The sequence below is a fragment of the Schistocerca serialis genome, chromosome 3 (genome assembly GCF_023864345.2).
Source record: "Schistocerca serialis cubense isolate TAMUIC-IGC-003099 chromosome 3, iqSchSeri2.2, whole genome shotgun sequence".
Lineage (NCBI taxonomy): Eukaryota > Metazoa > Arthropoda > Insecta > Orthoptera > Acrididae > Schistocerca > Schistocerca serialis.
Window position 1 is genome coordinate 518461923 of NC_064640.1, and position 26857 is coordinate 518488779.

At 40.2% G+C, this 26857-nt stretch overlaps 1 protein-coding gene across 1 annotated transcript in view; it reads right to left on the reverse strand.

Annotated features, from left to right (window-relative positions):
• Positions 1-26857, reverse strand: part of LOC126470396 (titin-like) — a 203864-nt gene that overhangs the window by 52977 nt on the left and 124030 nt on the right. Inside the window, exons 3-4 of the mRNA XM_050098239.1 lie at positions 26048-26221; positions 23500-23654 (exon numbers count right to left, since the gene is read on the reverse strand). Coding sequence (XP_049954196.1) covers positions 23500-23654; positions 26048-26221 — 329 coding nt within the window. The remainder of the gene's footprint in view (positions 1-23499; positions 23655-26047; positions 26222-26857) is intronic.

Consider the following 26857-nt stretch of genomic DNA (forward strand, 5'->3'; position numbering starts at 1 on the left):
TGTATATGGAGCAACATCACTGGGGACAGGAATGGCATCAGATAATGTTTTCAGACAAATCCAAATTTCTTCATTTAAAAATAATTGCCGCATTTTGGTTCGCTGAAGACAGGGGAAGCGGAATCAACTGCATTCACACAAGACATACAGTGCAGACGCAAGGACTTATGTTGTTGTGTGCTGTTGGGTACAATAACAAATCACAGTTGGTGCATGTCCAGGACACTGTGACCAGTGTCACCTACTTGAATGACATCCTGCGACCTGTAGCCATACACCCTTTCTGCACAACACCCCAGTCATAATTTTTCAGCCAGACAATGCACGATTGCATGTTGCTGCATGAACAGGATGTCAGCCTTTTGCCCTCGCATGGCAGATCACCAGACTTGTTGCCAATCAAAAATGTGTGGGGTATGGCAGAATGATGGGTGCAATCTGTGACTCGATGTCAACCACCGCAGATGATCTTTGGAACCAGGTGAATTCAGCACAGATGGCTATACCACAGGACACTATTTGCATAAAATGTAGATCCAAGAAGCTTTGATATTGGGTCTGCTCCTATTCCCAACAGACAGAACTTATGTCAAATGACTTTAAATGACTATTAGGAAACAAAGCAAATGACTGATGCATTGTGCATAGACATACAACAGATCACTGTATTAACTAGCTTTTGAGTCCTGGTTGTCCTTGTGGCAGAAAGTACACACATTTACATACACAACCAGACAGACATCCAGAAGGATGCTACCATGGCTATGCTGATTATTAGTGAGCAGTTCTCTGGGATGATGGATGTGGGGAGGACTTAGAGAAGGGTGCATGGGGCAAGGAGGGAATAGCAGAGAAGTTCAGGCAGAAGCAGGAAAGACAGATGACTTAGTGGCTGCACAATAAGACAAAATGAGTTGGAAGGGGTTGGGAATATGAGAGAGAGAGAGAGAGAGAGAGAGAGAGAGAGAGAGAGAGAGAGAGAGAGAGAGTAGACAGAGGGGGAGTGAGGAGGCAAGGAGGGGGGGGGGGAAGAGAGGAAGGTGGAGACAGAGAAGGTGACAGGGAGGTTAAATGAAGTGGGGGGGGGAGGAGAGAGGGAGAGGGAGAGGGAGAGGGAGAGAGAGAGAGAGAGAGAGAGAGAGAGAGAGAGAGAGAGAGAGAGAGAGAGAGAGAGAAGGGGGGGATGCCTGCATGGGGTTGGAAGGTGGAAGTGGTGGGATAAGGTATTACACATGCTGGAGATGGATTGAATGCTATTGTCAATGACAGAAGAGGAAAGAGAGAAGGTAAGGTGAGGCAGTGGGAAACAGGTTAGCAGAGGTTTGGCCAAGGGGATTACAAGAATGCAGGCTATGCTGAGGAGACAGCTCCCACTTGCATAGTTCACAGAAACCTGTGCTGCAAGGGAGTGTCCAAATGCTGTACACTGTGAAGCAGCTGTCAAAGTCATTTGTGATGAGATAAGCAACAGGTTGGCAACTGGATGGTCAAGTTTTCTGTTTGATACAGTTTGAGCAGTCCACAAACAGACAAAATGAGTTGGAAGGGGAAAGCTGCACATTATTGCAGCACAGCTAATATGTAATATGGCTGCCTTTTATTGGATAGGAAATGTCTGAGACTGGGCTGTAGTAGTAGGTGGTGGGTGGGAGGGAAGATGGGAGGGTGGATGAATGGGACAAGTGTATGACCAATGGACTGAAAGTTTGGGAGCAGGATTGGAATAGGGATAGACAAGGATATATTGCAACTTTTGTAGGTTGCAGAACGCTACTTTGGATGGTGAAGGAAGGAATTTGGGTAGAACATCCACCTCAGGGCATGATAAGAGGTAGTGAAACCTGTGTGGTTGAGTTTTTCAATGTCAGTGTGCTAAACTGGGTGATCAGAGGAGAACTGTTCAGCAGATAGTTAACAGATTTATGAGTGTCAGACGAGGAGTTGGCATGTGAGATCTGTTTGGAGATGAGCTGGTTGGGATATTTTGACAACTCCTGCTTTCCATTACAGATGCAGAATCCACTGATGATGAGGCTGTATGGAACAGACTTTTTGATATAGAACAGGTAACAGTTGTAAAAGTGGAGTTACTGTTGGTGCTTGGTGTGCTTGATATGAACAAATGTATTTATGGAGCCATTTGAAAGAAGGAAACTGACATCTAGGAGGTCTGAGATGGGAAGGACCAAATGAAGTAGATTTGGAAGCAGGTGTTGAGGTTATTAAGGAAAGAGTGGATTTTGTTCTTTCCATGAGCTCAGATCATGAAAATTTCATCAATAAATCTGACCCATACTAGAGGATTTAGGTATTCACTGGACAGTTAGGGTTCTTCCAGATGTTCCATAGAGTGAACAGATAAATAAAGCAAACATAAAGCTCACTCTAGCATGTTTGGGATTTAAAAGTGCCTCTCACTGAGTAGAACTGAAGACCAAGCAGCAAGCTTTCATTCTGTGCTGTGTTACAGAATTATCCTTTGAGGCAATATAATTAAGTTAAATAAAGTATTCATTCAGTGATTCATTCAGTCATTGTTACATTGTGTTCCATAAAACCTATCATGAAGCAGAGCCTTTAGAGTTGTGAAATAACTCGTGATATAGATTAACAAGCAGAAGCAGCTGCTGCAGTCAACTTCTGTATGTATTGTTATTGTTGTTCTGGTCTTCAGCCCAATGATGGTTTTGATGCAGCTATCTGTGCTAGTCTCCTCTGTGCAAGAAGGCTCTTCATCTCTGCATAGCTACTGCAACTTAGATGCATTTGAAATGGCTCACTTTGCTCAAACCTTGGTCTCACTCTGTTATTTTGAACCCCATAGCTCCTTGTATTAAAAAACTGATGATTACTTGATGTCTCAAGATGTGTCTTATCAATTAATCCCTTCATTTACTGAAGTTGTGCCACAAACTTTTCCTCAATTTGATCTTTCCATTAGTTATTCACACTATCCATCTAACCTTCAGATCAGATTAGATTAGATTAAACACTAGTTCCATGGATCATGAATACGATATTTCGTAATGATGTGGAACAAGTCAAATTTTCCAATACATGACATAATTAAGTTAATTTAATGACATAATTAAGTTAATATAACCACTTTTTTATTTTTATTTATTTATTTTTTATTTTTTTATAATTTTTTTGTTTGGTTTTTTTCTTTTTTTTCTTAATTTATATCTAAAAATTCCTCTATGGAGTAGAAGGAGTTGTCATTCAGAAATTCTTTTAATTTCTTCTTAAATACTTGTTGGTTATCTGTCAGACTTTTGATACTATTTGGTAAGTGACCAAAGACTTTAGTGGCAGTATAATTCACCCCTTTCTGTGCCAAAGTTAGATTTAATCTTGAATAGTGAAGATCATCCTTTCTCCTAGTATTGTAGTTATGCACACTGCTATTACTTTTGAATTGGGTTTGGTTGTTAATAACAAATTTCATAAGAGAGTATATATACTGAGAAGCTACTGTGAATATCCCTAGATCCTTAAATAAATGTCTGCAGGATGATCTTGCATGGACTCCAGCTATTATTCTGATTACACACTTTTGTGCAATAAATACTTTATTGCTCAATGACGAATTACCCCAAAATATGATGCCATATGCAAGCAATGAGTGAAAATAGTCATAGTAAGCTAATTTACTAAGATGTTTATCACCAAAATTTGCAATGACCCTTACTGCATAAGTAGCTGAACTCAAACGTTTCAGCAGATCATCAATGTGTTTCTTCCAATTTAATCTCTCATCAATGGACACACCTAAAATTTTTGAATATTCTACGTTAGCTATATGCTTCTGATTAAGGTCTATATTTATTAACGGCGTCATACCATTTACTGTACGGAACTGTATGTACTGTGTCTTATCAAAATTCAGTGAGAGTCCGTTTACAAGGAACCACTTAGTAATTTTCTGAAAGACATTATTGACAATTTCATCAGTTAATTCTTGTTTGTCAGGTGTGATTACTATACTTGTACATCAGCAAAGAGAACTAACTTTGCCTCTTCATGAATATAGAATGGCAAGTTATTAATATATATTAAGAACAACAAAGGACCCAAGACCGACCATTGTGGAACCCCATTCTTGATAGTTCCCAGTGTGAGGAATGTGCTGATCTTTGCTTCTTCAGCACCGTGTTCCAAAAGCTTCTCTTCTCTTCTAGTCTAGATTGTTTATCATCCATGTTTCATTTTTGTACAAGTCTACACTCCAAATACTTTCAGAAAGGACTTACTAGCACTTAAATTTTTATTTGATTTTAACAAATTTATCTTTTTCGGAAACACTATTGCCAGTCTGCATTTTGTATCCTCCCCACTTCTGTCATTATCAGTTATTTTGCTGTCCAAATAGCAGAACTCACTGACTACTTTAGGGTCTCATTTCTTAATCTAATTCCTTCAGCCTCACCTGATTCAATTTGATTATGATCCATTACCCTTCTTTAACTTTTGTTGATGCTCATCTTATACCTCTTTTGAACACACATTCACTTCTGTTACAATGCTCTTTAAAGTCCTTTGCAATCTCTGACAGAATTACAAAGTCATCAGCAAACCTTAGAGTTTTTATTTCTTCCCTATGAATCTCAATTCCCTTTCCAAATTTGTCCTTACCCTCCATTACTGGTTGTTCACTGTACAGACTGAATACATAGGGGACAGGCTAAAACACTGTCTCATTCCCTTCTCAACAATGGTTTTCCTTTCATGCCATTTGACTTTGTAGCTGTATCCTGGTTTCTGTGCAAGATGTAGATAACATTTTGATCCCTGTATTTTACCTCTGCTACCTTCTGAATTTCAATGAGTGTATTCCAGTAAACACTGTCAAACCCTTTCTGTAAGTCTAAAAAATGCTGTAAACATATGTTTGCCTTTCTCTGTTCTGTCTTCTAAGATAAGTCACAGGGTCAGTATGGCCTCCTAGGTTCCTACATTTCTTTGGATCAAACCAGTCATCCTCAAGATTGGTTTCTACCAGTTTTTTTCACTCTTCTGTAAACAAGTCTTGCCAGCATTTTGCAACCATGACTTTTGGCAGTCCATTCCAAAACTCATATTATCCAATTAAAAATAAAATGTTTTAAGCCTATTCTGACTTGGTTCAGTACCTGATGCATTGACTTATTTGTCGATATTCATTCAAAACTTGCTTTATCAAATAGAAATCATTAGCTAAAGATTGAGCGTAGTTCCAAAACTTGTCTCATTTACTCCAAATGTCATTCCAATAGTCACCTGATCCTACCAACCAATTAATTGTTTTATTTTCTCATCAAAGGAAACATGTAATAATTCTCCCACAATTTTACAGCTGATGGAAGAAAGCGCAGGTCGTTCCCATTTTCAAGAAGGGTCATAAATCAGATGCGAATAATTATAGGCCTATTTCGCTTACGTCAATCTGTTGTAGAATAATGGAACATGTTTTGTGTTCTCGTATTATGACGTTCTTAGATAATACAAATCTCCTTCATCATAACCAACATGGATTCCGCAAACAGAGATCATGTGAAACTCAGCTCGCCCTATTTGCCCAAGAAATTCACAGTGCCGTAGACACTGGCGAGCAGATTGATGCCGTATTCCTGGACTTCAGGAAGGCATTTGATACGGTTCCGCACTTACGTTTAGTGAAAAAAATACGAGCTTACGGAATATCGGACCAGGTTTGTGATTGGATTCAGGATTTCCTAGAAGAAAGAACACAACATGTCATTCTTAACGGTTCAAAATCTGCAGATGTAGAGGTAATTTCGGGAGTACCGCAGGGAAGCGTGATAGGACCTTTATTGTTTACAATATACATAAATGACTTAGTTGACAACATCGGTAACTCCGTGAGGCTATTTGCAGATGACACGGTTGTCTACAAGAAAGTAGCAACATCAGAAGACTCGTACGTACTCCAGGAGGACCTGCAGAGGATTAATGCATGGTGCGACAGCTGGCAGCTTTCCCTAAACGTAGATAAATGTAATATAATGCGCATACATAGGGGCAGAAATCCATTCCAGTACGATTATGCCATAGGTGGTAAATCATTGGAAGCGGTAACGACCGTAAAATACTTAGGAGTTACTATCCGGAGCGATCTGAAGTGGAATGATCACATAAAACAAATAGTGGGAAAAGCAGGCGCCAGGTTGAGATTCATAGGAAGAATTCTAAGAAAATGTGACTCATCGACGAAAGAAGTAGCTTACAAAACGCTTGTTCGTCCGATTCTTGAGTATTGCTCATCAGTATGGGACCCTTACCAGGTTGGATTAATAGAAGAGATAGACATGATCCAGCGAAAAGCAGCGCGATTCGTCATGGGGACATTTAGTCAGCGTGAGAGCGTTACGGAGATGCTGAACAAGCTCCAGTGGCGGACACTTCAAGAAAGGCGTTACGCAATACGGAGAGGTTTATTATCGAAATTACGAGAGAGCACATTCCGGGAAGAGATGGGCAACATATTACTACCGCCCACATATATCTCGCGTAATGATCACAACGAAAAGATCCGAGAAATTAGAGCAAATACGGAGACTTACAAGCAGTCGTTCTTCCCACGCACAATTCGTGAATGGAACAGGGAAGGGGGGATCAGATAGTGGTACAATAAGTACCCTCCGCCACACACCGTAAGGTGGCTCGCGGAGTATAGATGTAGATGTAGATGTAGATGTCAATGAGGTCTCAATAAGTGAGCAAGGTCATGAATTTATAAGATTATAATGGAAGAAAGTATTACTCCAGCTTCAAAAGGCAGAGGAAGATGCCATAAATGTGATCCTGCTTTATGGAAGAAAATGAAAGAAACATACAAAATGTAAGGAAAACGTCATATTCTTGCATTGTGATTGCATAACTAGTTTAGATTGTAGGGTCAATACTAAATCAGAACAACACTTTATATATTCGTTGTGAACACATTGCAAATATTAAAAGTTACCAATTAATCAGGAATGTAACAATTATAGTCCTGTGATTTAATCAAATTTCACACTCAGCTTTTATTATTCATTTCTTTTTGTTTACCACTTCTGTCAAAGAGTTATTGTGAGACCATTATTGTACTGTTATAGACATGGGACAATGGAACCACCACAATATCCAAAATGCAGTCATAATGGACAAATGTAGAAATGCAGGAAAATAAGGATGTGTGGTACTCAGCAGTTCTGTAAGAACTTCTATAGCTGTCCCAACAAAGGTGAGCAAGATCCTTCCATACTGAAATACAACCAAATGTACAATCCCAATGTATCAAGAGTGATGGAATTGATGTACTATTAACAGGTGAACTAAAGGAGCTCTCAGTATTATCCATTATGAGCATTGGCTTAACCAGGAATTAAGTGATGGTTATAATGTCTTTGCAAATCATCATTATCATCATCTTGCAAAAATTAGTAAGCAGAAAATGAATGGTCTTCTGGGAAATAATGACAACAACAAAAATGAATCATCAGGAAACAAGAGTAATGTACTTTTACAAACAGATAGCCCTGGCAGAAAGCAATCTAGCTTGTCCCAAGAGAAACAGCAAAGCACAGCAATGACTAATGTATTGAAACATGGAATGGGAACTAAACATGTTGGAGACACTGACTTTCAGACAAAAAATAATGCTAGGAAATGAATTTATCATTTGTATAATGTAGCAAAAGATGTAGCACAGGTTCCTACGAAAACCGTGCAGAGTTTTATAGTAGTGAATAAATCTAGACATACAGTAGTTGCCACATTGCCTCATAGGCATGATCTAATTTATAGTTCATGTGTAAACAATGAAATTTAGAAAATAAACACTGAAAAACAAAAACTGTGTTCAGAATACACTAAATGTGATGTATTCGATATAAGGAAGCTGTACTGTAACTTGCACACCAAGTAAAGTTAGAAAAAATAGTTAAAGAAGGACTTTTAAGGAATAAAATTATCCATCAGATTCCTATAGGCCTATGTCCTATTGGCAACAGTGAGGACAGTAAAATGAACAAGAAATAAGAAAGAAAATGCAACACTACTGGTGATCCAAATTTAAATTAAATGTATGTGATGCTGTCAATGAGATACCCAACTACCAAGTCATGAACAAACCCAATCTAAAATTTTATCACCATAATGTACAATCCCAGCACAATAAGAGTGAAGGAATTTATGTACTATTAACAGGTGAGCTAAAGGAGCTCTCAGTATTATGCATTCTGAGCACTGGCTTAACCCTGAATTAATTCAACATACAAAACTAAATAAATTCATTTTGTCTTTCTACTATTGCAGAAATAACAGCAATATGGGTGAGGTAGCAATTTACATGAAGGAAAATATATAGTTTTTGCCCTACCTGACTTAAATGGAACAAATGCTGGAATGAACTATGAAACGGCAGCTATAACAATTATAAGTTTAACCTCATTATTGCTACAGTTTACCAATCACCATATGGAAATTTTGAACTTTTCTTAAATAAACTGGAGTCATTGTTAAACCAAGTAAATAAAATGGATTGTTATCTGATAATCTGTGTAGACTTCACCACTGATTTCCTCACAAAAAGTAGAAACAGACATGCCCTTTTGAACCTTCCCAGATCCTACAATTTAAGAGCTGAAGTAAAAGCTGCTATATGAGAAACAGACACTTGCCAAACAGCTCTAGTTAAGTTTGTATTCAATATGAGTTTACACAACCTTTATTTAAAAATTTTCAATGCTGGCTTTAGTGACCATATTGCTCAAATATCAAGCTTGAAAATAAAAGACAGAATTGTTAACACATGTCTTTAAGAACCTCTTGTTGAAGTTATATTCAGGATAACATGAACTATTTCAACAGCTTACTAAATGAAGAAAAATGGACACAGGTTTACAAACGTAAGACATACATGAAAAATTCAGCACCTTCACTGATATATTAACCCATTTCCATCAAACTGAATTACAACAGAAATCTGTAACCATAAAAGGGAATTCTAGAACAAACATTTGGATCACAAGGGGAATAGGGGTTTCAGGCCAGGGAAAGAGCCTCCTTCATAAAATATTTAACTTGAAAAATTCTCCGTCTGAATTATGCATATACCTTAAAAAATATTCTGAACTACTAAGAAAAGTAATAACAGCAGCAAAAGTAATGTGTACTGATGAAGACATTTATAATTCAGTTCATAAAGTGGAGTGTTATATAAAAAATTATCTTGTGAAAACAGAGCACCACGTAAAAATATAACACTATCATGAGAAAACAAGATGCAAAAACCTCTTAAAAGTAGCAACACAACTAACAACTTTTTCATATGAGTTGCTGATAATATGATAAAATCAAACTTAAATAAGAATACTCTAGCTAATGAATATAAATTAAGTGCATGTAGAGGGTCAATGTACATCAGCTCTGTCCCTCTTTTTCTTTTTTTGACGAGGGAAAGAGTAGAATTCCCCACAGAATTTAAGCAAACACCTCCATCTATATTTATAAGGTTACTTGCAAATTTTATTTCTTCTACTTCCTTTACAAGGTTACTTGAAAATCATATACTTCCTCAATAATGCAATCCCAATAGCTGGAAGACCATTCCAGAATTTCCATGTCGTATTCCATAGGATAACCAGTGCCAAGACAATGTTCTGCAATAGCTGATTTCCTAGGATTTTGTAAGCATGTGTGGTGCTTATGCTCAGTACACCAGCCCTCCATGGTCCTCATGGTCTGACCATTATATGATATGCCACAAGTGCATGGCATATGTTAGACAGCTGCCTCATGCAAACCAAGATCATCCCTAAAAGAATCTTAAGGGACCCTAATCTTAGATGGATGTCAGAAAACGCATTTCACATAATATTTCTGCAAAATACAGCTAATCTTGTTGATGAGACACACTGTGTAAGGCAAAAGGCCTTAGACCTTGCAGCCAACGTGGTATTATCACAACTCACCTGGTGTACAGTTGGTCGATAGCATAATGTACATCTGATCTGTCTTTCATTATATCCATTCTGATGAAAGGTGACCTCAAGGTGGCCTAACTCAGCTGACAAGCTGTCAGAATCTGAGGTGATGTGGGCCCTTCAACCTAAGTACAAAGTACATCTGGCTTTTTCTTGGGATTGGCTGGACAGTGATTCACGGTTGCATTCTGACTGCAAATTTCATTCTGTAACTGCTCAGCATTTGGCAACATTTGTACATTTCCATGGCTCTGAGTCTAATATTATACCTTAATGTTCTATGATAAATCTCATGGAGAAAGCTTTTGACAGTGTATCTTTATCTGTGTTAGGGAAAGATTTAAATTTTGCACTGCTGCCAGTGGTTAATTTTATCAGTTCTGTTAAACATGCTGTTCTAAACCACCTCCTGATGCTACAGAGGAGGTTAGGAGGCAGGTATGTCATGTGCTGACTGGGAAATGTCCACCCAAGAGTAATATAACAACAGCCAAGAGGGCTGCTTTATGTTCACTTAAGAGTGGATCCAGATGTTATTATTTTACCTACTGACAAGGTCAATGCTACAGTTGTTTCGGACAAGCAGGATTATGTTTAAAAGATGTAGTGTTTACTACCTGCTTCAATGTATTGCAGGATCAGTACTGACCTCACAAAAAGTGTTGTGAGAAAGACCAGTGGCCTCCTGAAGTGACGTTCCCTGTCACAGGAGACCATCAAGAGTCTTAACTGTTGTTGTGCTGTTTTCCCTATTTTATACGGCCTCCCAAACATTCATAATGAAGGGGTTCCTCTTAGGCTGATTGTGAATAACACTATTGCTCCCACATTTCATTAACAAAAGATCTTGCTGCTCTGTTGAGACCACTAGTAGGTCTCAGTGAGAATCACATTAAGAATTAGGTGCATTTCGTACATCAATTAGAGGGAATGCATCTGAATGACTCCAATATTCTAGTAAGTTTACATGTGGGCTCTCTCTTCACTGATGTTCCCCCGTCTGATTAATTATGGTTAATTGCAGTTAGGTATGGTGTTGAATTAATGTACCTATTTCACCTTTTTGTTTAATGAGCAGTACTATGAGCAGACAGATGGCACCGAGATGGGAAGCCTGTTGTCACCTATTATTGCCAGTTTATTTATGGAAGACTTTGAGGAATACATCTTGGAGTCAGTGGCTTTGAAACCTAAGTGTTTTTTTTTTTTTTCAGGTACGTAGATAAAAGTTTTGTTGTTTGGCCTCACGGCAGTGGGAAATTAAGCTACTGTTTAGAACACCTGAATTCAATCCACCCAAATATTCATTCCAGAGTGGAAGTTGATCAGGATGGCTGCCTCCCCTTCCTTGATGTGATGGTGAGCAGGGAGGCTGATGGTACTTTGACAGATGCTGTTTATTTGAAACCTACTCACACTGACGTGTAATTTACAGGCTGATAGTTGTCATCTTCAATACGAAGGGGCTCTAGTACCTTGGTTCACAGGGCCCATGTCATATCAGATCCTGCACTTGTCAAGTAAGTTAGCCCATTTTGTGGGCACCTTTTGCCAGAATGGTTATAGTGAAAGATCAGATGTGCACTGCACTATTCACCAACCATGAACCAGGTGAGTGAGTATAATACAGAGGTGGCACCAAAGTCAACAGACTTTTTACCTTAGGCATGGAGCAGTTCAAAAAGGATTGGTGATATTTTGCAGAAACATTACTTTAAATAAATTTTTTGATCACCAGCTAAGACTTTTAGTTCCTGTAAAGGATGATATTGGTTTGCATAAGGCAGGTTCCCATCATATACCTTGCAATTGTGGAATGTCATATGCTGGTCAGACTATCAGAACCATGGAGGACTGGTGTACACACACGCTTACAGCAGCTGAGCAAATCTACTATTGCAGAACATTGTCTTGACAATGGAAAATAAAAAGACACAGATTTTCTGGCATGCACTTTAAGCAAGTTATGTTACAAATTGAGATGGAGGTTCTTGCTTAAATTATGCATAGGACACTGTTCTTTCCCTCATAAAAAAAAAGGACAGAGTTATTTCTACCTCAGCTACTGATTATTAGTTTTCTGTGTGTGTGTGTGTGTGTGTGTGTGTGTGTGTGTGTGTGTGTGTGTGTGTGTTTTTCACATGTGCATTCACAGAAATCTTTTCAGAAATGATCTACAAACTGAGGCTTTAAATTCTCTTGCACAGCACTTGCTTGCTCCAGTTTTGCCTTGAAAATGACGGTGTGTGCACCTGCCAAAATATCTGTGGTTGTCAATCACCTGGATGCATTCTCATACGTTATTTGAATTCTAGTTGAAATACTTACACATTTATGTGACTGCTGACTTCAAGCAGGCTCTTTCCCTGATGCACTGAAAACATCTAATGTTATTCCAGTATATAAAAAAAGGTGAGGGAGACGATGTAAATAATTACAGACCCATCACAGTTTCCTCTTGCATTTACAAAATTTTAGAAAAAAAGTAGTATCACAAACGTATGGAATTTGTAAATAAAAGCAATATACTATGTAATGAACAACATGGATTCAGGAATATTAGAATGACATCTATTGGCATTTATGAGTGCACCAACGGCATACTAAGCCTGACAAATAAGAATCAATGGGAATACTTATTTCACCTATCAAAAGCTTTTAACATGGTGGATCATAAGATTCTGCTGCCAAAGTTTGAAAAATATGGTGTGCTAGGTCTGTCCAACAATTGCGGCAGTTCATTACTGAGCAATCGTAAGCAAGCATCATGCATGAAGCACACAAATGTCAACCTAAAAGCTATTTCTAAATACATGCCAGACTATAAACCAATTAATTACAGTGTACTCCAAGGATCAGTAACAGGATCCTTCTGTTCCTTCTATATGTAAATGATCTAAGCCTAAATGCAAATACACATAAAATGGTCATATTTGCAGTTGACACCTCAGTTCTATTAAAAGCAGAAAGTAAAGAAGAATTACAACAGTCAGCAAACATTGTCACAAAACAACTTGGCAGCTGGGCACAGAACAAACAACTTGTAATGAATAGTAAAAGAAATACCTATCGCACTGAAATTCCACCATGCTCCAAACAAGAAGATATGTACTGTTATATCCTAGCCAGTAATGCCACCCGAGCCCGCTGCAAAAAGGTTGGCAGCATCAAAGTCCGGACGCCGTCCGCATTAGCAGCGCCAGCGAGACAGGAAATCGCCGCAAGTCTGCGCGCGCCACCGCTGGCTTCTGGTTTCTTAAGCGCTGGAGTCGCGAGCGCTAGGACAGTTCTGTATTCGCCGCTCAGTTGTATACTCGCCACCGAATTGTGTACTTGCTAGTCAGTTGTGTGTTCATCGCAGCAGAGTTGTTGTTTGTCGTCAGCCGACGTTGACCTAGCCGCTCCGACTCGAACTAGACAGATTTCTGTAGACACGGAGTTCACTACTGTGTTTCTGTATCTTCGTTAATAAAGATAAGTACCGACTTTTATTTAATCAGAGTGTTTGGGTTTTCATCTTTCTGTTCACTGTTCCAGCGGACCGGTCGGCCCGCTATTAAAAGTGTGGCGGTGACTTCGTAAGCCGTTTCTATAGCGAATTGTTTGTCGCTACGAACGCCGCCACAAAACTGGCGACGAGGGCTTCCGAACTCGTGTGCAGGGCTGGTTCAACTTGTTTCTGGTTATACTAATTACAGCGATAAAATTTTGGGGGCTGGTTTAATTTGTGTTCACTATGTCTGCCGAATTACAACAGTTGATCTTGTTACAGAGTCAGCAAATACAAAGTCTGGTGGAAGCAATCGCCAAACAAGCGGCTAATCCTCCAACACAAAAGGAACAAGCACAGGCAGCACCACCTTTCCGTGCTTTTGATGCATCAAGAGAAGAATGGCGAGAATATTTCGCGCAGTTGCAGGCGCACATGACAGTCTACAAAATCACGGGTACTGAGCGGCAGCTTTATTTAATTTCCACTGCAGGCGTGGAAGTCTATCGACTACTTTGTAAGTTGTTCCCGGAATCCAAGCCAGAAGCTTTAGACTATGACGTTGTTGTTAACAAGCTTGCTGAGTATTTAGAGTCGCGAGTTCATGTGGCAGCAGCCAGATTCAAGTTCTTCAGATTAAAGAAACTGCCACATCGATCTAATAAACACAGTGATGTCATGTTACGAGACGCTATTACTCAAAACATTGCAGATTCTCGTATTCGTGCTGCTATCTTAAAGTTGCCTGACCCGTCATTAGAGACTGTGATGAACATCATTGAAGCCCAAGATACTTTTGACTATGCTGAGTGTGAGTTAGATCAGCCATGTATTTCTCAAATTGCCTGTACTAAGCAAGTTATGTCACGCCCGCGGCCCCACCGGCAGAGTCAGACTGTAAACAGTAGCCGGCCGCGTCCAGACTTTGTTTGCGTAAACGCAAGAACAATTCTAGTGCTGCCCAGCCCATGGATATTCATGTTCTTCAAAGCCAGCCCGCCCAGTAGGTCGCGTTTAAAGACTCTTCCACGGTTCGTGTGGGTAATAAACTTGTTCGCAATAAGCCACCCACCCAGCCCTCTGCTATGCGACCCAAGCGTAATTCAAATGCTGTAAAACGTACTGTACAGACTGCAAGTGAAGCGGGAGTTGTTGTTCCACCCGCCCAACCCACGAGTTGTCGTAAGCAGCGAACACGCGCTAAACGCGCTGATTTTGTGTCTTCCGCCTCCACTGCACCGATCCAGAGACAGTGTAATAAACTATTTGTGAAGCTACGCATCCAGGATAAGACCTTCAATTTTCAATTAGACACTGGTGCGTCTGTGACTCTCATAAATAGTGCTACGTATGCGGCTATCGGCCGCCCTAAACTTTCAGCGGCAAAACATTCTTTGGCTACTTATAGTGGAGAACAAATTCCTGGGTTAGGTGTATGTAGCGTGCCAGCCACATTCCGTGGCAATACAAAAACAGTTTCATTCACAGTGCTCCGCGCTACAGACAGTGTAAACATTTTCGGATTAGACTGTTTTGACTTGTTTGGCCTGTCTATCCAAGACAATGTGTTGCAAATTAATTCTGTTGTTGTTCCTCAAGACAGCATAACCGATTTGTGTAAACGATACAGTGACATATTTAAAGACGAACTAGGTTGTGCTGCGAACTTTGCCGCTCATATTACGTTAAAAGATAATGCTCAGCCTCGATTTTTTCGTGCTCGCCCAGTGCCTCACGCCCTCCGGGCACCTGTAGCAGATGAACTTCGTCGTTGGCAAAACAACGGTGTTATTCAACCCGTTTCAGCGAGCCAGTGGGCTTCTCCCTTAGTTATTATAAAGAAACCGTCTGGCAAGTTACGTTTGTGTGCTGATTTTAAGTCGACAGTTAATCCTCAGACTGTCATTGATTCTTTTCCTAGACCGGACGAGCTGATGGATAAGTTAGGGGAAGCTCGTTTCTTTTCCAAATTTGATCTCCGTGAAGCATATTTGCAATTGCCCCTCGACGAGCAATCACAACAGTATTTTGTCATAAACACGTCGTTGGGGTTGTTCCGTTTTCTGCGTTTGCCTTTTGGTTGTGCGTCAGCTCCAGCTGTTTTTCAGCGTTTTTTGTCAACTTCTGGCTAATGTGCCATCGTGTTGCAACTATTTAGACGATATTGTTGTGTCCGGTCGGACGCCTGCTGAACATTTCCGTAATTTGGAGTGTTTGTTTACAGTGTTGTCTCAGGCAGGCCTACGTTGCAACATCGATAAATGTTCATTTTTCCTTACGGAGATGGAGTATCTGGGACATGTTATTAATGCTCAAGGCATTCATCCCTCCCAGTCACATTTAGCAGCTATTCGTGATTTGCCCGCCCCTCGCAATCTGCAGGAATTGCAAGCAGTTATTGGCAAATTGACATATTAGGTTTATACCTAATGCATCACAGATTGCTGCACCGTTGCATCGTCTCCGCCTTAAGAATGTTCCGTTTGTGTGGTCAGCTGATGGCCAATCAGCCTTTCAGCAGCTTAAAGAGGCTTTATTGACTGATCGTTGTCTGGTCCATTACGACCCTAACAAGCCTCTGGTGTTAGCTTGTGATGCCTCTTCTTTCGGCCTCGGTGCTGTGTTGTCTCACAGAGTCGGTAACACCGAACGTCCTATTGCGTTCGCATCTAAATTGCTAAACAAAGCTCAGTGTAATTATAGCCAATTGGACAAGGAAGCGTTGGCTATTGTGTTCGGTGTCACAAAATTCCATCACTACCTGGATGGTAGACCATTCTATTTAGTAACAGATCACAAGCCCCTGACGTCACTGCTTCATCCGTCTAAACCAGTTCCTCAGCGGACAGCTCAGAGACTACAACGTTGGGCTCTTTTGTTATCACAATACCAGTATGAGATACTGTATCGCCCTACAGCTCAGCATGCAAACGCTGACGCGCTTTCTAGATTGCCGATTGCTGCGGATGTCTTCGATTCCTCTGACGACGCTTGCCATCAGATTGACGCCGATGAGCATCAATCCCTCCGGGATTTTCCGATTGATTATCGTCAGGTGGCACGTGAGACAGCTACGGATCCTCATCTGAGTTTACTATTACGTTTTGTTCAACGTGGTTGGCCGTCCAAGGCAAAGGACATATCGGATCCTGTGGTTCGTCGCTATTATCCGCAACGTCATCTGTTTGTTTCGCACGGAGTTTTGCTGTTACGCACCGAGAATGACCAGCTTCGTGTAGTGGTTCCCCAAGTGCTCCAATCCAAGGTCCTCGACTTGTTGCATCAAGGTCATTGGGGAGTGGTCCGCACCAAGCAGCTTGCCCGCCGTCCTTGTACATGGATCGGCATTGATAAGCAGATTACGCAGATGTCTACAGATTGTTCGACGTGTGCCGAACACCAAGCTGCTCCGCCTCAACTCTATTTTGCGTGGGCACGCCCTGCCGGTCCCTGGCAGCGGGTACATATTGATTTCGCTGGTCCATATTGGAATTCTCGTTGGCTCATCGTGATAGATGCATTTAGTAATTTTCCGGTTGTTGTGCCCATGCAGTCTACAACGTCTGCACAAACTATACAGGCGTTGACTTCAATTTTTTGTATTGAGGGTCTTCCAGAAGTTTTAGTGTCTGACAATGGTCCAGAATTTACCTCTGCTGAATTTACCTCTGCTGAATTTGAAAGTTTTTGTTCTGCCAATGGCATTCGCCATGTTCTTACTCCGCCGTTCCACCCTCAATCGAATGGTGCAGCGGAACGTTTTGTACGCACATTCAAGGATCATATGGACCGCCTTCGTGCTACGCACTCTCGTCAGCAGGCCCTCATCACGTTCCTGTCGTCGCACCGGACCACGCCACGCGACGCGACGGCCCTTCGCCTGCGGAGCTTCTCCACGGCCGTCGTCATCGCACCCTACTACGGTTGTTGCACCCCCCGGATCGACCCGCCGCTTCTGAGCATCGCACGCGTTTTCAGCGCAACGACGCCGTTTTTTTCAGAGTTTATCACGGTCGCCGTCGTTGGGAACGTGGTACCGTGATCAGTGTCCAGGGTCGCGGTTTTTATACTGTTCAAGGTGCTACTGGGGTGCACAGGAGGCATCAGAACCAGTTGCGCCGCGCTGGCCGCCCGGATTCTGCCGCTCGTTCTTTGTCCACAGATTTGGTCCGCGGCGGGTTCCAGCCGCGCCTTCCGACTTCGCTGCCGCCCCCAGGGCAACAGCAGCAGCCGTCGCCGCTACCACGCCGACAGCCCGTCCCGTTGATGCCTCCCGCGCAGCTTCATCCGGGAGCGCCCCAGGTGGTCGCTCCGGCGCCTGCGGTCCCTCTTCAGTCGCCACCGCCACCGCCACCGCCACCGCCTTCGGAGCTGATGGACGTCGACCCCTCAGCGGTGGCTGTGCAGCCTGTCCTGCAGCCGCTTTCCTTGGGCACCCCCAAGGAGTCTGACACCACAGCGCCTTGTCCGGCGCCCACTCAGCAGCCTTCGACGCAGCGTCAGGAGACGCTGCCTCTCTTCGTGGGTCCCGACGCCCCGTCGCGTCCAGTACCAGAAGCTGCGCCGGTGGTCACAGGCGTGCATCCTGACCTCGGTTTTCAGTCGGTGTTTCCCGAGGCCCCGCGCAGCCAATGCTGGGGTGCGGACCGGGGACTGCCACCGACAACAGTCTGCGCCCCGGTCTCTTCTGCTACGCCTGCGGCCAGACCCCTCCCCCGCCGTCGACGCTCGCCACGTCATTATTCAACGACGGTGCGGCGATTTGGGGGGGAGGAGTGTTATATCCTAGCCAGTAATGCCACCCGAGCCCGCTGCAAAAAGGTTGGCAGCATCAAAGTCCGGACGCCGTCCGCATTAGCAGCGCCAGCGAGACAGGAAATCGCCGCAAGTCTGCGCGCGCCACCGCTGGCTTCTGGTTTCTTAAGCGCTGGAGTCGCGAGCGCTAGGACAGTTCTGTATTCGCCGCTCAGTTGTATACTCGCCACCGCATTGTGTACTTGCTAGTCAGTTGTGTGTTCATCGCAGCAGAGTTGTTGTTTGGCGTCAGCCAACGTTGACCTAGCCGCTCCGACTCGAACTAGACAGATTTCTGTAGACACGGAGTTCACTACTGTGTTTCTGTATCTTCGTTAATAAAGATAAGTACCGACTTATTTAATCAGTGTTTGGGTTTTCATCTTTCTGTTCACTGTTCCAGCGGACCGGTCGGCCCGCTATTAAAAGTGTGGCGGTGACTTCGTAAGCCGTTTCTACAGCGAATTGTTTGTCACTACGAATGCCGCCACAAAATGTACCCCATTTTTTTCTCTATCAACAATGAACCAGTTGGTAACCACATGGAAACCAAAGACTTAGGATTCTGGCTAGAAAGGAATTTAAAATAAACATATTGAATGCCTTAACACACAACTGAACAAAAGAAGTTACCTTATTTGCACACTAAAATCATGCAGCAGTGAGAAAACAGTAATGAATGCATATCATGTCTACTTTCATCCTACAAAGCAAGGTGGCACAGTGGTTAGCACACTGGATTCATATTCAGGAGGATGACGATTCAAACCCATGTCCAGCCATCCTGATTTAGGTTTTCTGTGATTTCCCTAAATCACTTCAGGCAGATCCAGGAATGTTCCTTACAAAGGACACGGCTGACTTCCTTCCCCATCTTTCCCTAATCTGAGCTTATGCTCCATCTCTAATGACCTTGTTGTCAACAGGACATTGAACACTATCTTCCTCCTCTTACTTTCATGCTCACCACAAATATGGGGTCCCATTCTATGTAAACTCTAAAGCAACTATCAGCCATTTCAAACTCAGAAACAGGGGCCATTAGAATCATGTTTTGATGCAAACCCAGAGATTCATGCAAACTTCTACTTCAGATCTGTTATTCCTTCTTTAAAATGTACCTACATTATGGAAGCTTTTATATTCTTTAAAATAAATGTAATACCTAGATTACATATAAACTGTGACCATCACGATCACTTTACCAGACTGAACGAAAACTTTATTTGCATCATATTTAACATCTCTATGCCAAAACAGTACTTTCCACATGGGAGTTAAGCTTTATAACAAATTTCCTAATTATGTAAAAGTAATTACTAAAGTTATATTTACAGCATTACTACTTTTACTCCACTGAATAATATTTAACTTTATTAAGTGTACTACATAAATACTTAATGTATGAAGTGTGTTATTGTGATCTCAAGTAAGTGTAAATAGAAATCATTTTTACTTGAATACTTATTTGTTGACTTGTCCAATGTCTTAGGCATAAGCTGCTTTGTAGACAACAGAACAAATAAAATGCCATCCACAATATCAGTTTCTGATCACCTGTCACAGGTACATGCATTCAAATTAAGGGAAAAATCAAGCATGCAAAGGTTATGTGCATGCTTTACATGCACTAGACTTAAGGAAAATATTGAGCATACAAAGGATACACGATCTAAGCATTCAGTTACGATGCAACTTAGACTGCACAAGCTAAAATCGAAAGCTTCGTACACAAAACTAGAAGAGAAAATGGTTGATATGCTTACAATATTGACAGCCAGAAAAAATTTGGTTAATCTTAAAATACCACATGAGTTTGCTTTTTACAATTGATAGATACACACCTATAATTCAACAGCTCCAGTGGGTCATTCACATACTAAACTGACGACAGACACAGGCTGTCTGAATATGATTTGTCTAACTAATCAACTCTGCAGCTTTGTCCTCATGGCTGCAGAGGGCAGAACTGAAACTCTACAGCCATAAAGATGCACTGCTGTTTTCTGCCAAAAGTGAGTCACCCCAAATGTAAAGTGTATTGAACTGATATTCCACATCCTTTTTCCCCATCAGACAGTGTTTGGACAAATAGAAAAGGGAATTAGCACTCAGTTTGTAATTTGTGATCCAAAAAGAGTATGAAAATATTTTCCCATCACATTCTCAAGTTTCTAAACTGGATGTGGAATGCACAGCGAGAGACTGGAAGAAGACTGCAGAAGAAATGATGAAGAAACCAAGTAGCTATCATTTCAAATTTTCTTCAGCTAAGTACTTTACTTTGAGCAATGCTTCAGAAGGAAATGTGACAGTAAAAGCAGAACCAAATCATAACACAAATTGTGGTTCTGGAAGGTCTGTGAGGAAGACAGGTAAATGTTTTATGAATTTTGGTATTCTGCCAGTTGTGTCATCAGAAAGGCCCTTGAACTAAGCCAAGATTCATGACCATAAAGCATTTGCCAGAAAAACATTTTGGATTGAAGTAGAAGCTGAATGTGCAAAGGGTTTTCTGAAAGAGTTTATTTGCATCTGATACTGGACAAACAAATGACTCCCCTGAAAAGACAATCAATGAGTACTGTGAAATTCAAGAGACTTTGATAGACTTAGTTATCTGAATTCTGTATGATGAATAATGAGCAGATTCACGATTCTTCACTATGCAATGAATTTTTAAAGTTTGAATAAATGAGTTTCAACTGAATTTATTAGCGTTACCCTAAACATATAAAAAAGAACTATATTATTGAGTACTTGAGCTAAGCAATTTTAGTGTGCTGATCCAAAACTTGTCTACTCCTATGTTTAAAGCAAAATAACTTATTTCTCAGTGGGAATATTTATATTTACAATTACACATGACATACTATATCAAAGTTATGCATTCCTATCAGGTAAAAAGTACAATTTATGTTGCCATTAATAGGCATTTAGTTGTTTGCAACTCCACTAAACTTTCTTACAATGGACAAGACACGTTTTGGAACACACTGCCTGATTTAGTAAACTGATGGCTCAATAACATTCACACCCACCAGTACCTACCTTCTTTGGAATAGTATTATTACTTTCTTCCTAAAATCTAAGGTCACTTCATCTACCTGATGTACATTGTATACAAGATGCAATATGTTTGTCATTGCTGACCCTCTCATGAATCTGAATAATTCGAAGGGAATTTTGTCTATCTAGGGGCCATGTTTCAATGATGATCTTTGAGTGCTCATCGAATTATTCTTGCAGCACCATATCTTCCATCTCCTCTTCATATACTTCCTCTACTTTTTCCACAGTACTATCTTCAAGTCATTTCCTTGTATAGCTTTTCTATGTATTCTTTACACCTTGCAGCTTTCCCTTCTTTGCATAGTACTGTCTTGCTACCTGAGCTCTTAATATTCAGAAACGTACTTCTCTTTTCTCCAAAGGACTCTAATTTTACTCTAGAAAGTATCTGCCTTTCTCTTAGTCATACAAACTACTGCAGCCTTTAATTTCTTGCCTAGCCATTCCTGCTTAACCATTTAACACTTCCTGTCAATCTCATTTTTTAGATACATGTATTCCATTTTGTCTGCTTCATTTGCTGCATTTTTTTATGCTCTTTATTTTCTCCTTCCATCAGTTAACTTCAGTATCTCTCATATTATTCACAGGTTTGTACTGGACCTTGTCTTTTTGCCTATTTCAATTTGTGCTGCATTCATTATTTCATCCCTCAAAGTATTCATTCATCATCTGTTGCCCCCCCCCTTATTTTTCTTCCAGGAAATTGTTACCTATTTTTGAAACTCTTAACAACCACTGGATATTTCAATTTATCCATGTCCCACCTCCTTATTTTCCTACTGTTTTTTAATTTCTCCAGTTTTAGTCTGCAGTTCATAAACAGCAAATTATGGTCATGAGTCCACATTTACCCCTGGAAATGTTCTGCAGTTTAACACCTTGTTTTGAAATCACTGTATTACCATTATATAACCTATCTGAAACCTCCCACTATTTCCATATCTCTTCCACACACACAAACTGCTTTTGTAATCCTTAAACAAAGTTTTATTCATGGCAACAGTGTCTGTTCATGCACAACTGCATTTATTACAGTACAATGTCCTTCAGATACGTTTGTATGTCATTAATGATGTGCAGCTGTGAAAGCCAAGACATGAATTCACATATAGTGCATACATAATAGGTTGGCTACTTGTGACAAATGAAAATTTGTGCTGGAGCAGGATGCGAGCCCGGATTTCTGACTTTTCATGAGTGGTTCCCTTAATCACTTCAGCTATCTGAGCATGCCCTCCAATGCCAGTGCAAATCTCCATATGTCACTGAATCACAATCCAAATGCTTGCACTTTCATGAAACCAAGCACAGGAAGACTTGTTACTTTTGGTATCATCATTTTATGATACTAAAATAACAACAGTCTTCCTATGCTGTTTCATGAAAGTGAAGGCATCTGGATTGTGACTTGTGACAAATGGAGATTTGGATCGATATTGGGGGCATGCTTGGATAGCCAAAGTTGTTAAGGCAATTGTTCATGACAAATGGGAACTCTGGACTTGAGTCCAGGACCAACACAAATTCTCATCTGTCACAAATAGCCAATGCTAGTATGTATTTACACGATGTGAATTCATTTCTTAACCAAATGTGTGCAATAATTAAATTACATACTGTGCCAAATTCTACAGCGTGGCTTCCCCTTTCATTCCTATTCCCCTGACTATATTTTCCCCTTCTCTTCCATCCCTTTTCTCCCATTACCTACTATAAATTTGTAGTCCCCCATCACAATAAAATTTTTGTCTCCCTCAATTAGCTGAATAATTTCTTTTATCTTATACATTCTTTCAATCTTTTCATCATCTATGTAGCTAGTAGGGCATAGAAACTTGTACAATAGTTTTAGGTGTTGGCTTTGTAATGGTCTTGGTGACTTTGTAATGGTCTTGGCCTCAATAATGCACTCACTATGCTGGTCATGGTAGCTTACACATATGCATATTTTGTTATTTGTTATAGTACTTATTCTGTAGCTGTGATGAAGCTAGAAAAATTATGAGGGCAAGGGAAAACAGAAAGCTTGTGACAAATCTTTAAAATCTATGTTTAGCATGTAACTAAACATCCAAGGAAATGGAAGCTGTTTTTAATGCACTAAATGACAGAAATGAAAATAATAATTAAGCATGGCATAAATGAATGTAAATAGTCCAATAGTGCTTTTACCTGTATACTATTCCTTTTTTGTGCAGGAACTTGAGGCCAGAAACAATCTCAGCTGCATAAAACCTTGCACGTGGTTCAGGGAATCTACCACTCTGCTGTATATGAAACATTAGGTCACCACCATTCAGGTACTCCAGCACGAACAATAGATGTGACTTGGAAAAAGAAAAGAAAATATTGGAAGTGATGAAGTAATGCAAGCTAAGTAAATGTGGATGTTAAATCAACCGAAAAATAAAATATATGAAGCTAATTTTTGTAGAAAAATATTACTAAGATTCTCAATTAATGTAATTTCTAAATGCAAGTAGGAACTGGCAATCTCTTAACCTCATTCTCCAAGAACTAAGGAATAATGACTGAATGATATAGCAAAACAAAATTTCTAAATAATAATTTATGTTTTATATACCTACTTTTGTTAGTGTCATTGTTACCTTCACTTGTCACTCACTCACTCATCACAGGAGACAATTATAAGGCAGTCTGAACATTCAAGTACACAAAGGAATAGTAGCACACACAGGCTCCAGCTTGCACATAGATAATTGTAAGGTTTTCTGTATGGATGCTGTCATTAGATTGGGTGATATCACCTATATTGTGACTAGTATTCATGATGTCCTTACCTTGATCTAGCTTTCTTTAACTCTGTAATATGCCTACAGAGAAATGTTGACATGGTGTCTTGCATGACTGTTCTACATCTGAATTCCTTCACAATGTATTTTTTTTATTGTTAGTTACATCAATTAAATGAATGAACTGTTGACAGATTAGTAAATCCAATGGCCACACATCTAATTAATGGGCTTAGTTTCTTCCTAAGGACATAAGTGCTTGATGTTCTGATGACACACTTTCTGCACATAATGTATTTCACCTAAACCTACTAACTTGGCTTCATTAATTCTGATTGTCTCCATTCAAAATTTCCAGGACTGTCAATTCTGCCTTCCATAATCCTTGAACAGAAGACGAAATGGAAGAAACACTGTGGTAAATTTGAATTATAAGAAACTCTTTATGCACCCACAGAACAAAAAGAGAAACTGTTGACTTGCAATATCCTCTTCACATGTAGTTTTATGTGACATAATCCATTTCCTGCTTCCTTACACAATTAAACAAATTCACTTTCTCAGGTGCTATGAACTGTTGATATATGTTTCTTTCTCTTACTTTAAGCAATCTTGAATGGATGCTTTATTAAAACATCTTCTACTCAGAATTGTTTAGCATTTCTGTAATCCAATATTGTATGGTTTGAAAAAGTCATGATAACTAAACTTAATATTTTGGATTAGTTCACTCAGATTGGGATCTTCAGCTTTGAGCAATATTTCTTGATAGCCAATAACACAAAAGACTTGAATGAATACCCTTTTGTACAGTATCAAGGTGCAGTTTTGTAATCCACAAATATTATAACAATGTATGTATGATCCACATCTCATTCTAAACCACTGAACCACTTTCAACCAAACTTGGTAGTACACATACCACTAACTGTCAGGAAAGAGATACTGTGGAAATAAGAACCAGTAATTTCCTATTAGGGTATGAGTGATAACATGGAGAGAGAAGAGGTAGGAGGGGATGGGCACAGAAACACGGAAGGAGAAGATGGACAAAGAGAGGGAAGAGGACGAGATGGACAAAGGGGAAAGGAGCAGATGGACAGAGGCTGGAGGAGCAGATGACAGAGAAAGTAAAGAGGAGGGGATGGACAGAGAACAGAGCAGGATGAGATGGACAGAGGGAGGAATGAGAAGGAGATTTAGAGAGAGAGGAGGAGGAGCAGACATGATGAGGGGACGAAGAGATGGACTATGGACTGGGGGGAGGTGATGGATAGAGACAAGGGGGGAGGAGATGGGCAGAGGGAGGGGGGTGGAGCAGAAGATCTTCTTGGAGGAGGGGGAAGGAGATGGACAGAGAGGGGGGAGTGAGGAAATGGACTAATAGAAGATTGGAATAAAACCATAATTTAAGAAAGATAAAGAAACACAGATCAAAATCGATGAGTCACAAGTGCAACTGATGTTACCTTGTGGATAATGTCATTTGTAGTGTGTATCTCACAGAAAGAGTAAGAGGAAATAGATAACAATTTTTTCATCAGAGACAATGTGGTTAGAAACTGAGTGAAAACTCAGACTGCAAAAGAATGGGACAGACAATTACCCATGGCATTCTAGAAAAAACTATCCCGCTATGAGCTTGAAACAGTTTTATCTTTTTTACATAGTTACCTGAAAAAAGGACAAGAATGGAAGATATGATCTCAGGCATTTTAATGAAACAGAGGCCACTAACTTATTTGAGTTTTACAAGAAGTAAGCAGGTATGGGCAAAATAGATTTGTGACCCAAAATAAGTTATTAATTTGTGGGTTTTTATATCAAGGACAGAAAGAAAGCAAGCAACAAAAGGTAACACAACACAGAGAGCTGTGAAATAAAGAATAAAACATCATTAAAATCTGACATTTCAGGCAACATGGTGAAAAGAACTACCTGAAGAAATATGAGATTTGGATACTTACTTCTGTTTGAAATGTGCAAAACAGATGACATAGGTATGGATGTTTAGTCCCAAGGGCTAAAACCTTACGTTCTATAAGTGTACATTCCACGTCATTATCCTCTAGCACCACATCTTTCTTCAGACACTTTACGGCATAATACCTATCAGTTCCTTTCAGTTCAGCAAGCAAAACCTGTAAACACGAGAAAATGAATTATTAATACATTTCTTGTGTGGTTCCTGTGAGAGCGAGAGCTGTAAAAGAAATTTAATGTTTGTAGTTAAAGCAGAAAAGACTCAATTACAATAGTTGGATACAGAAATGAAATCAGATATTCTCATAAAATTTTTGGTGTAACCGCTGACAGTTCAAATGGAGCTATAGTAATTTCTACTGCTATTATCTTAGTTCTAAAACTGACACATCACTGGACTGACAAATCAACTGGAAGTCGAAGGATGATTCACCAGTTACCTCTCATAACAGTTTTGCTCTTGTTTGTGCCAGACCTTTGAAAGAAAGATGTTCATCAAAATTTGAATGAACTTATAAAACAGGGCATAGAGGTATAAAGAAGGTCAAATAATAACTTGTTGTCTAGACTTTAATGTTGAGATGTGCACTAACATTGCCAAATTATATATACAACAAAAAGGAATATACACTTCCTTAAAATTCCATTGGTGTCTTCAAGCGCTCCAAAAGCTCAGTCTACTGCAATACATGTTGTAAGTCGCTGATGCAAGAAAATGTGGACAGACTGAAGAGATTACTTTGATATCTTTTCACATGTTGCAACAGTGTGATTTTTGAAATCTTAATGGGTTG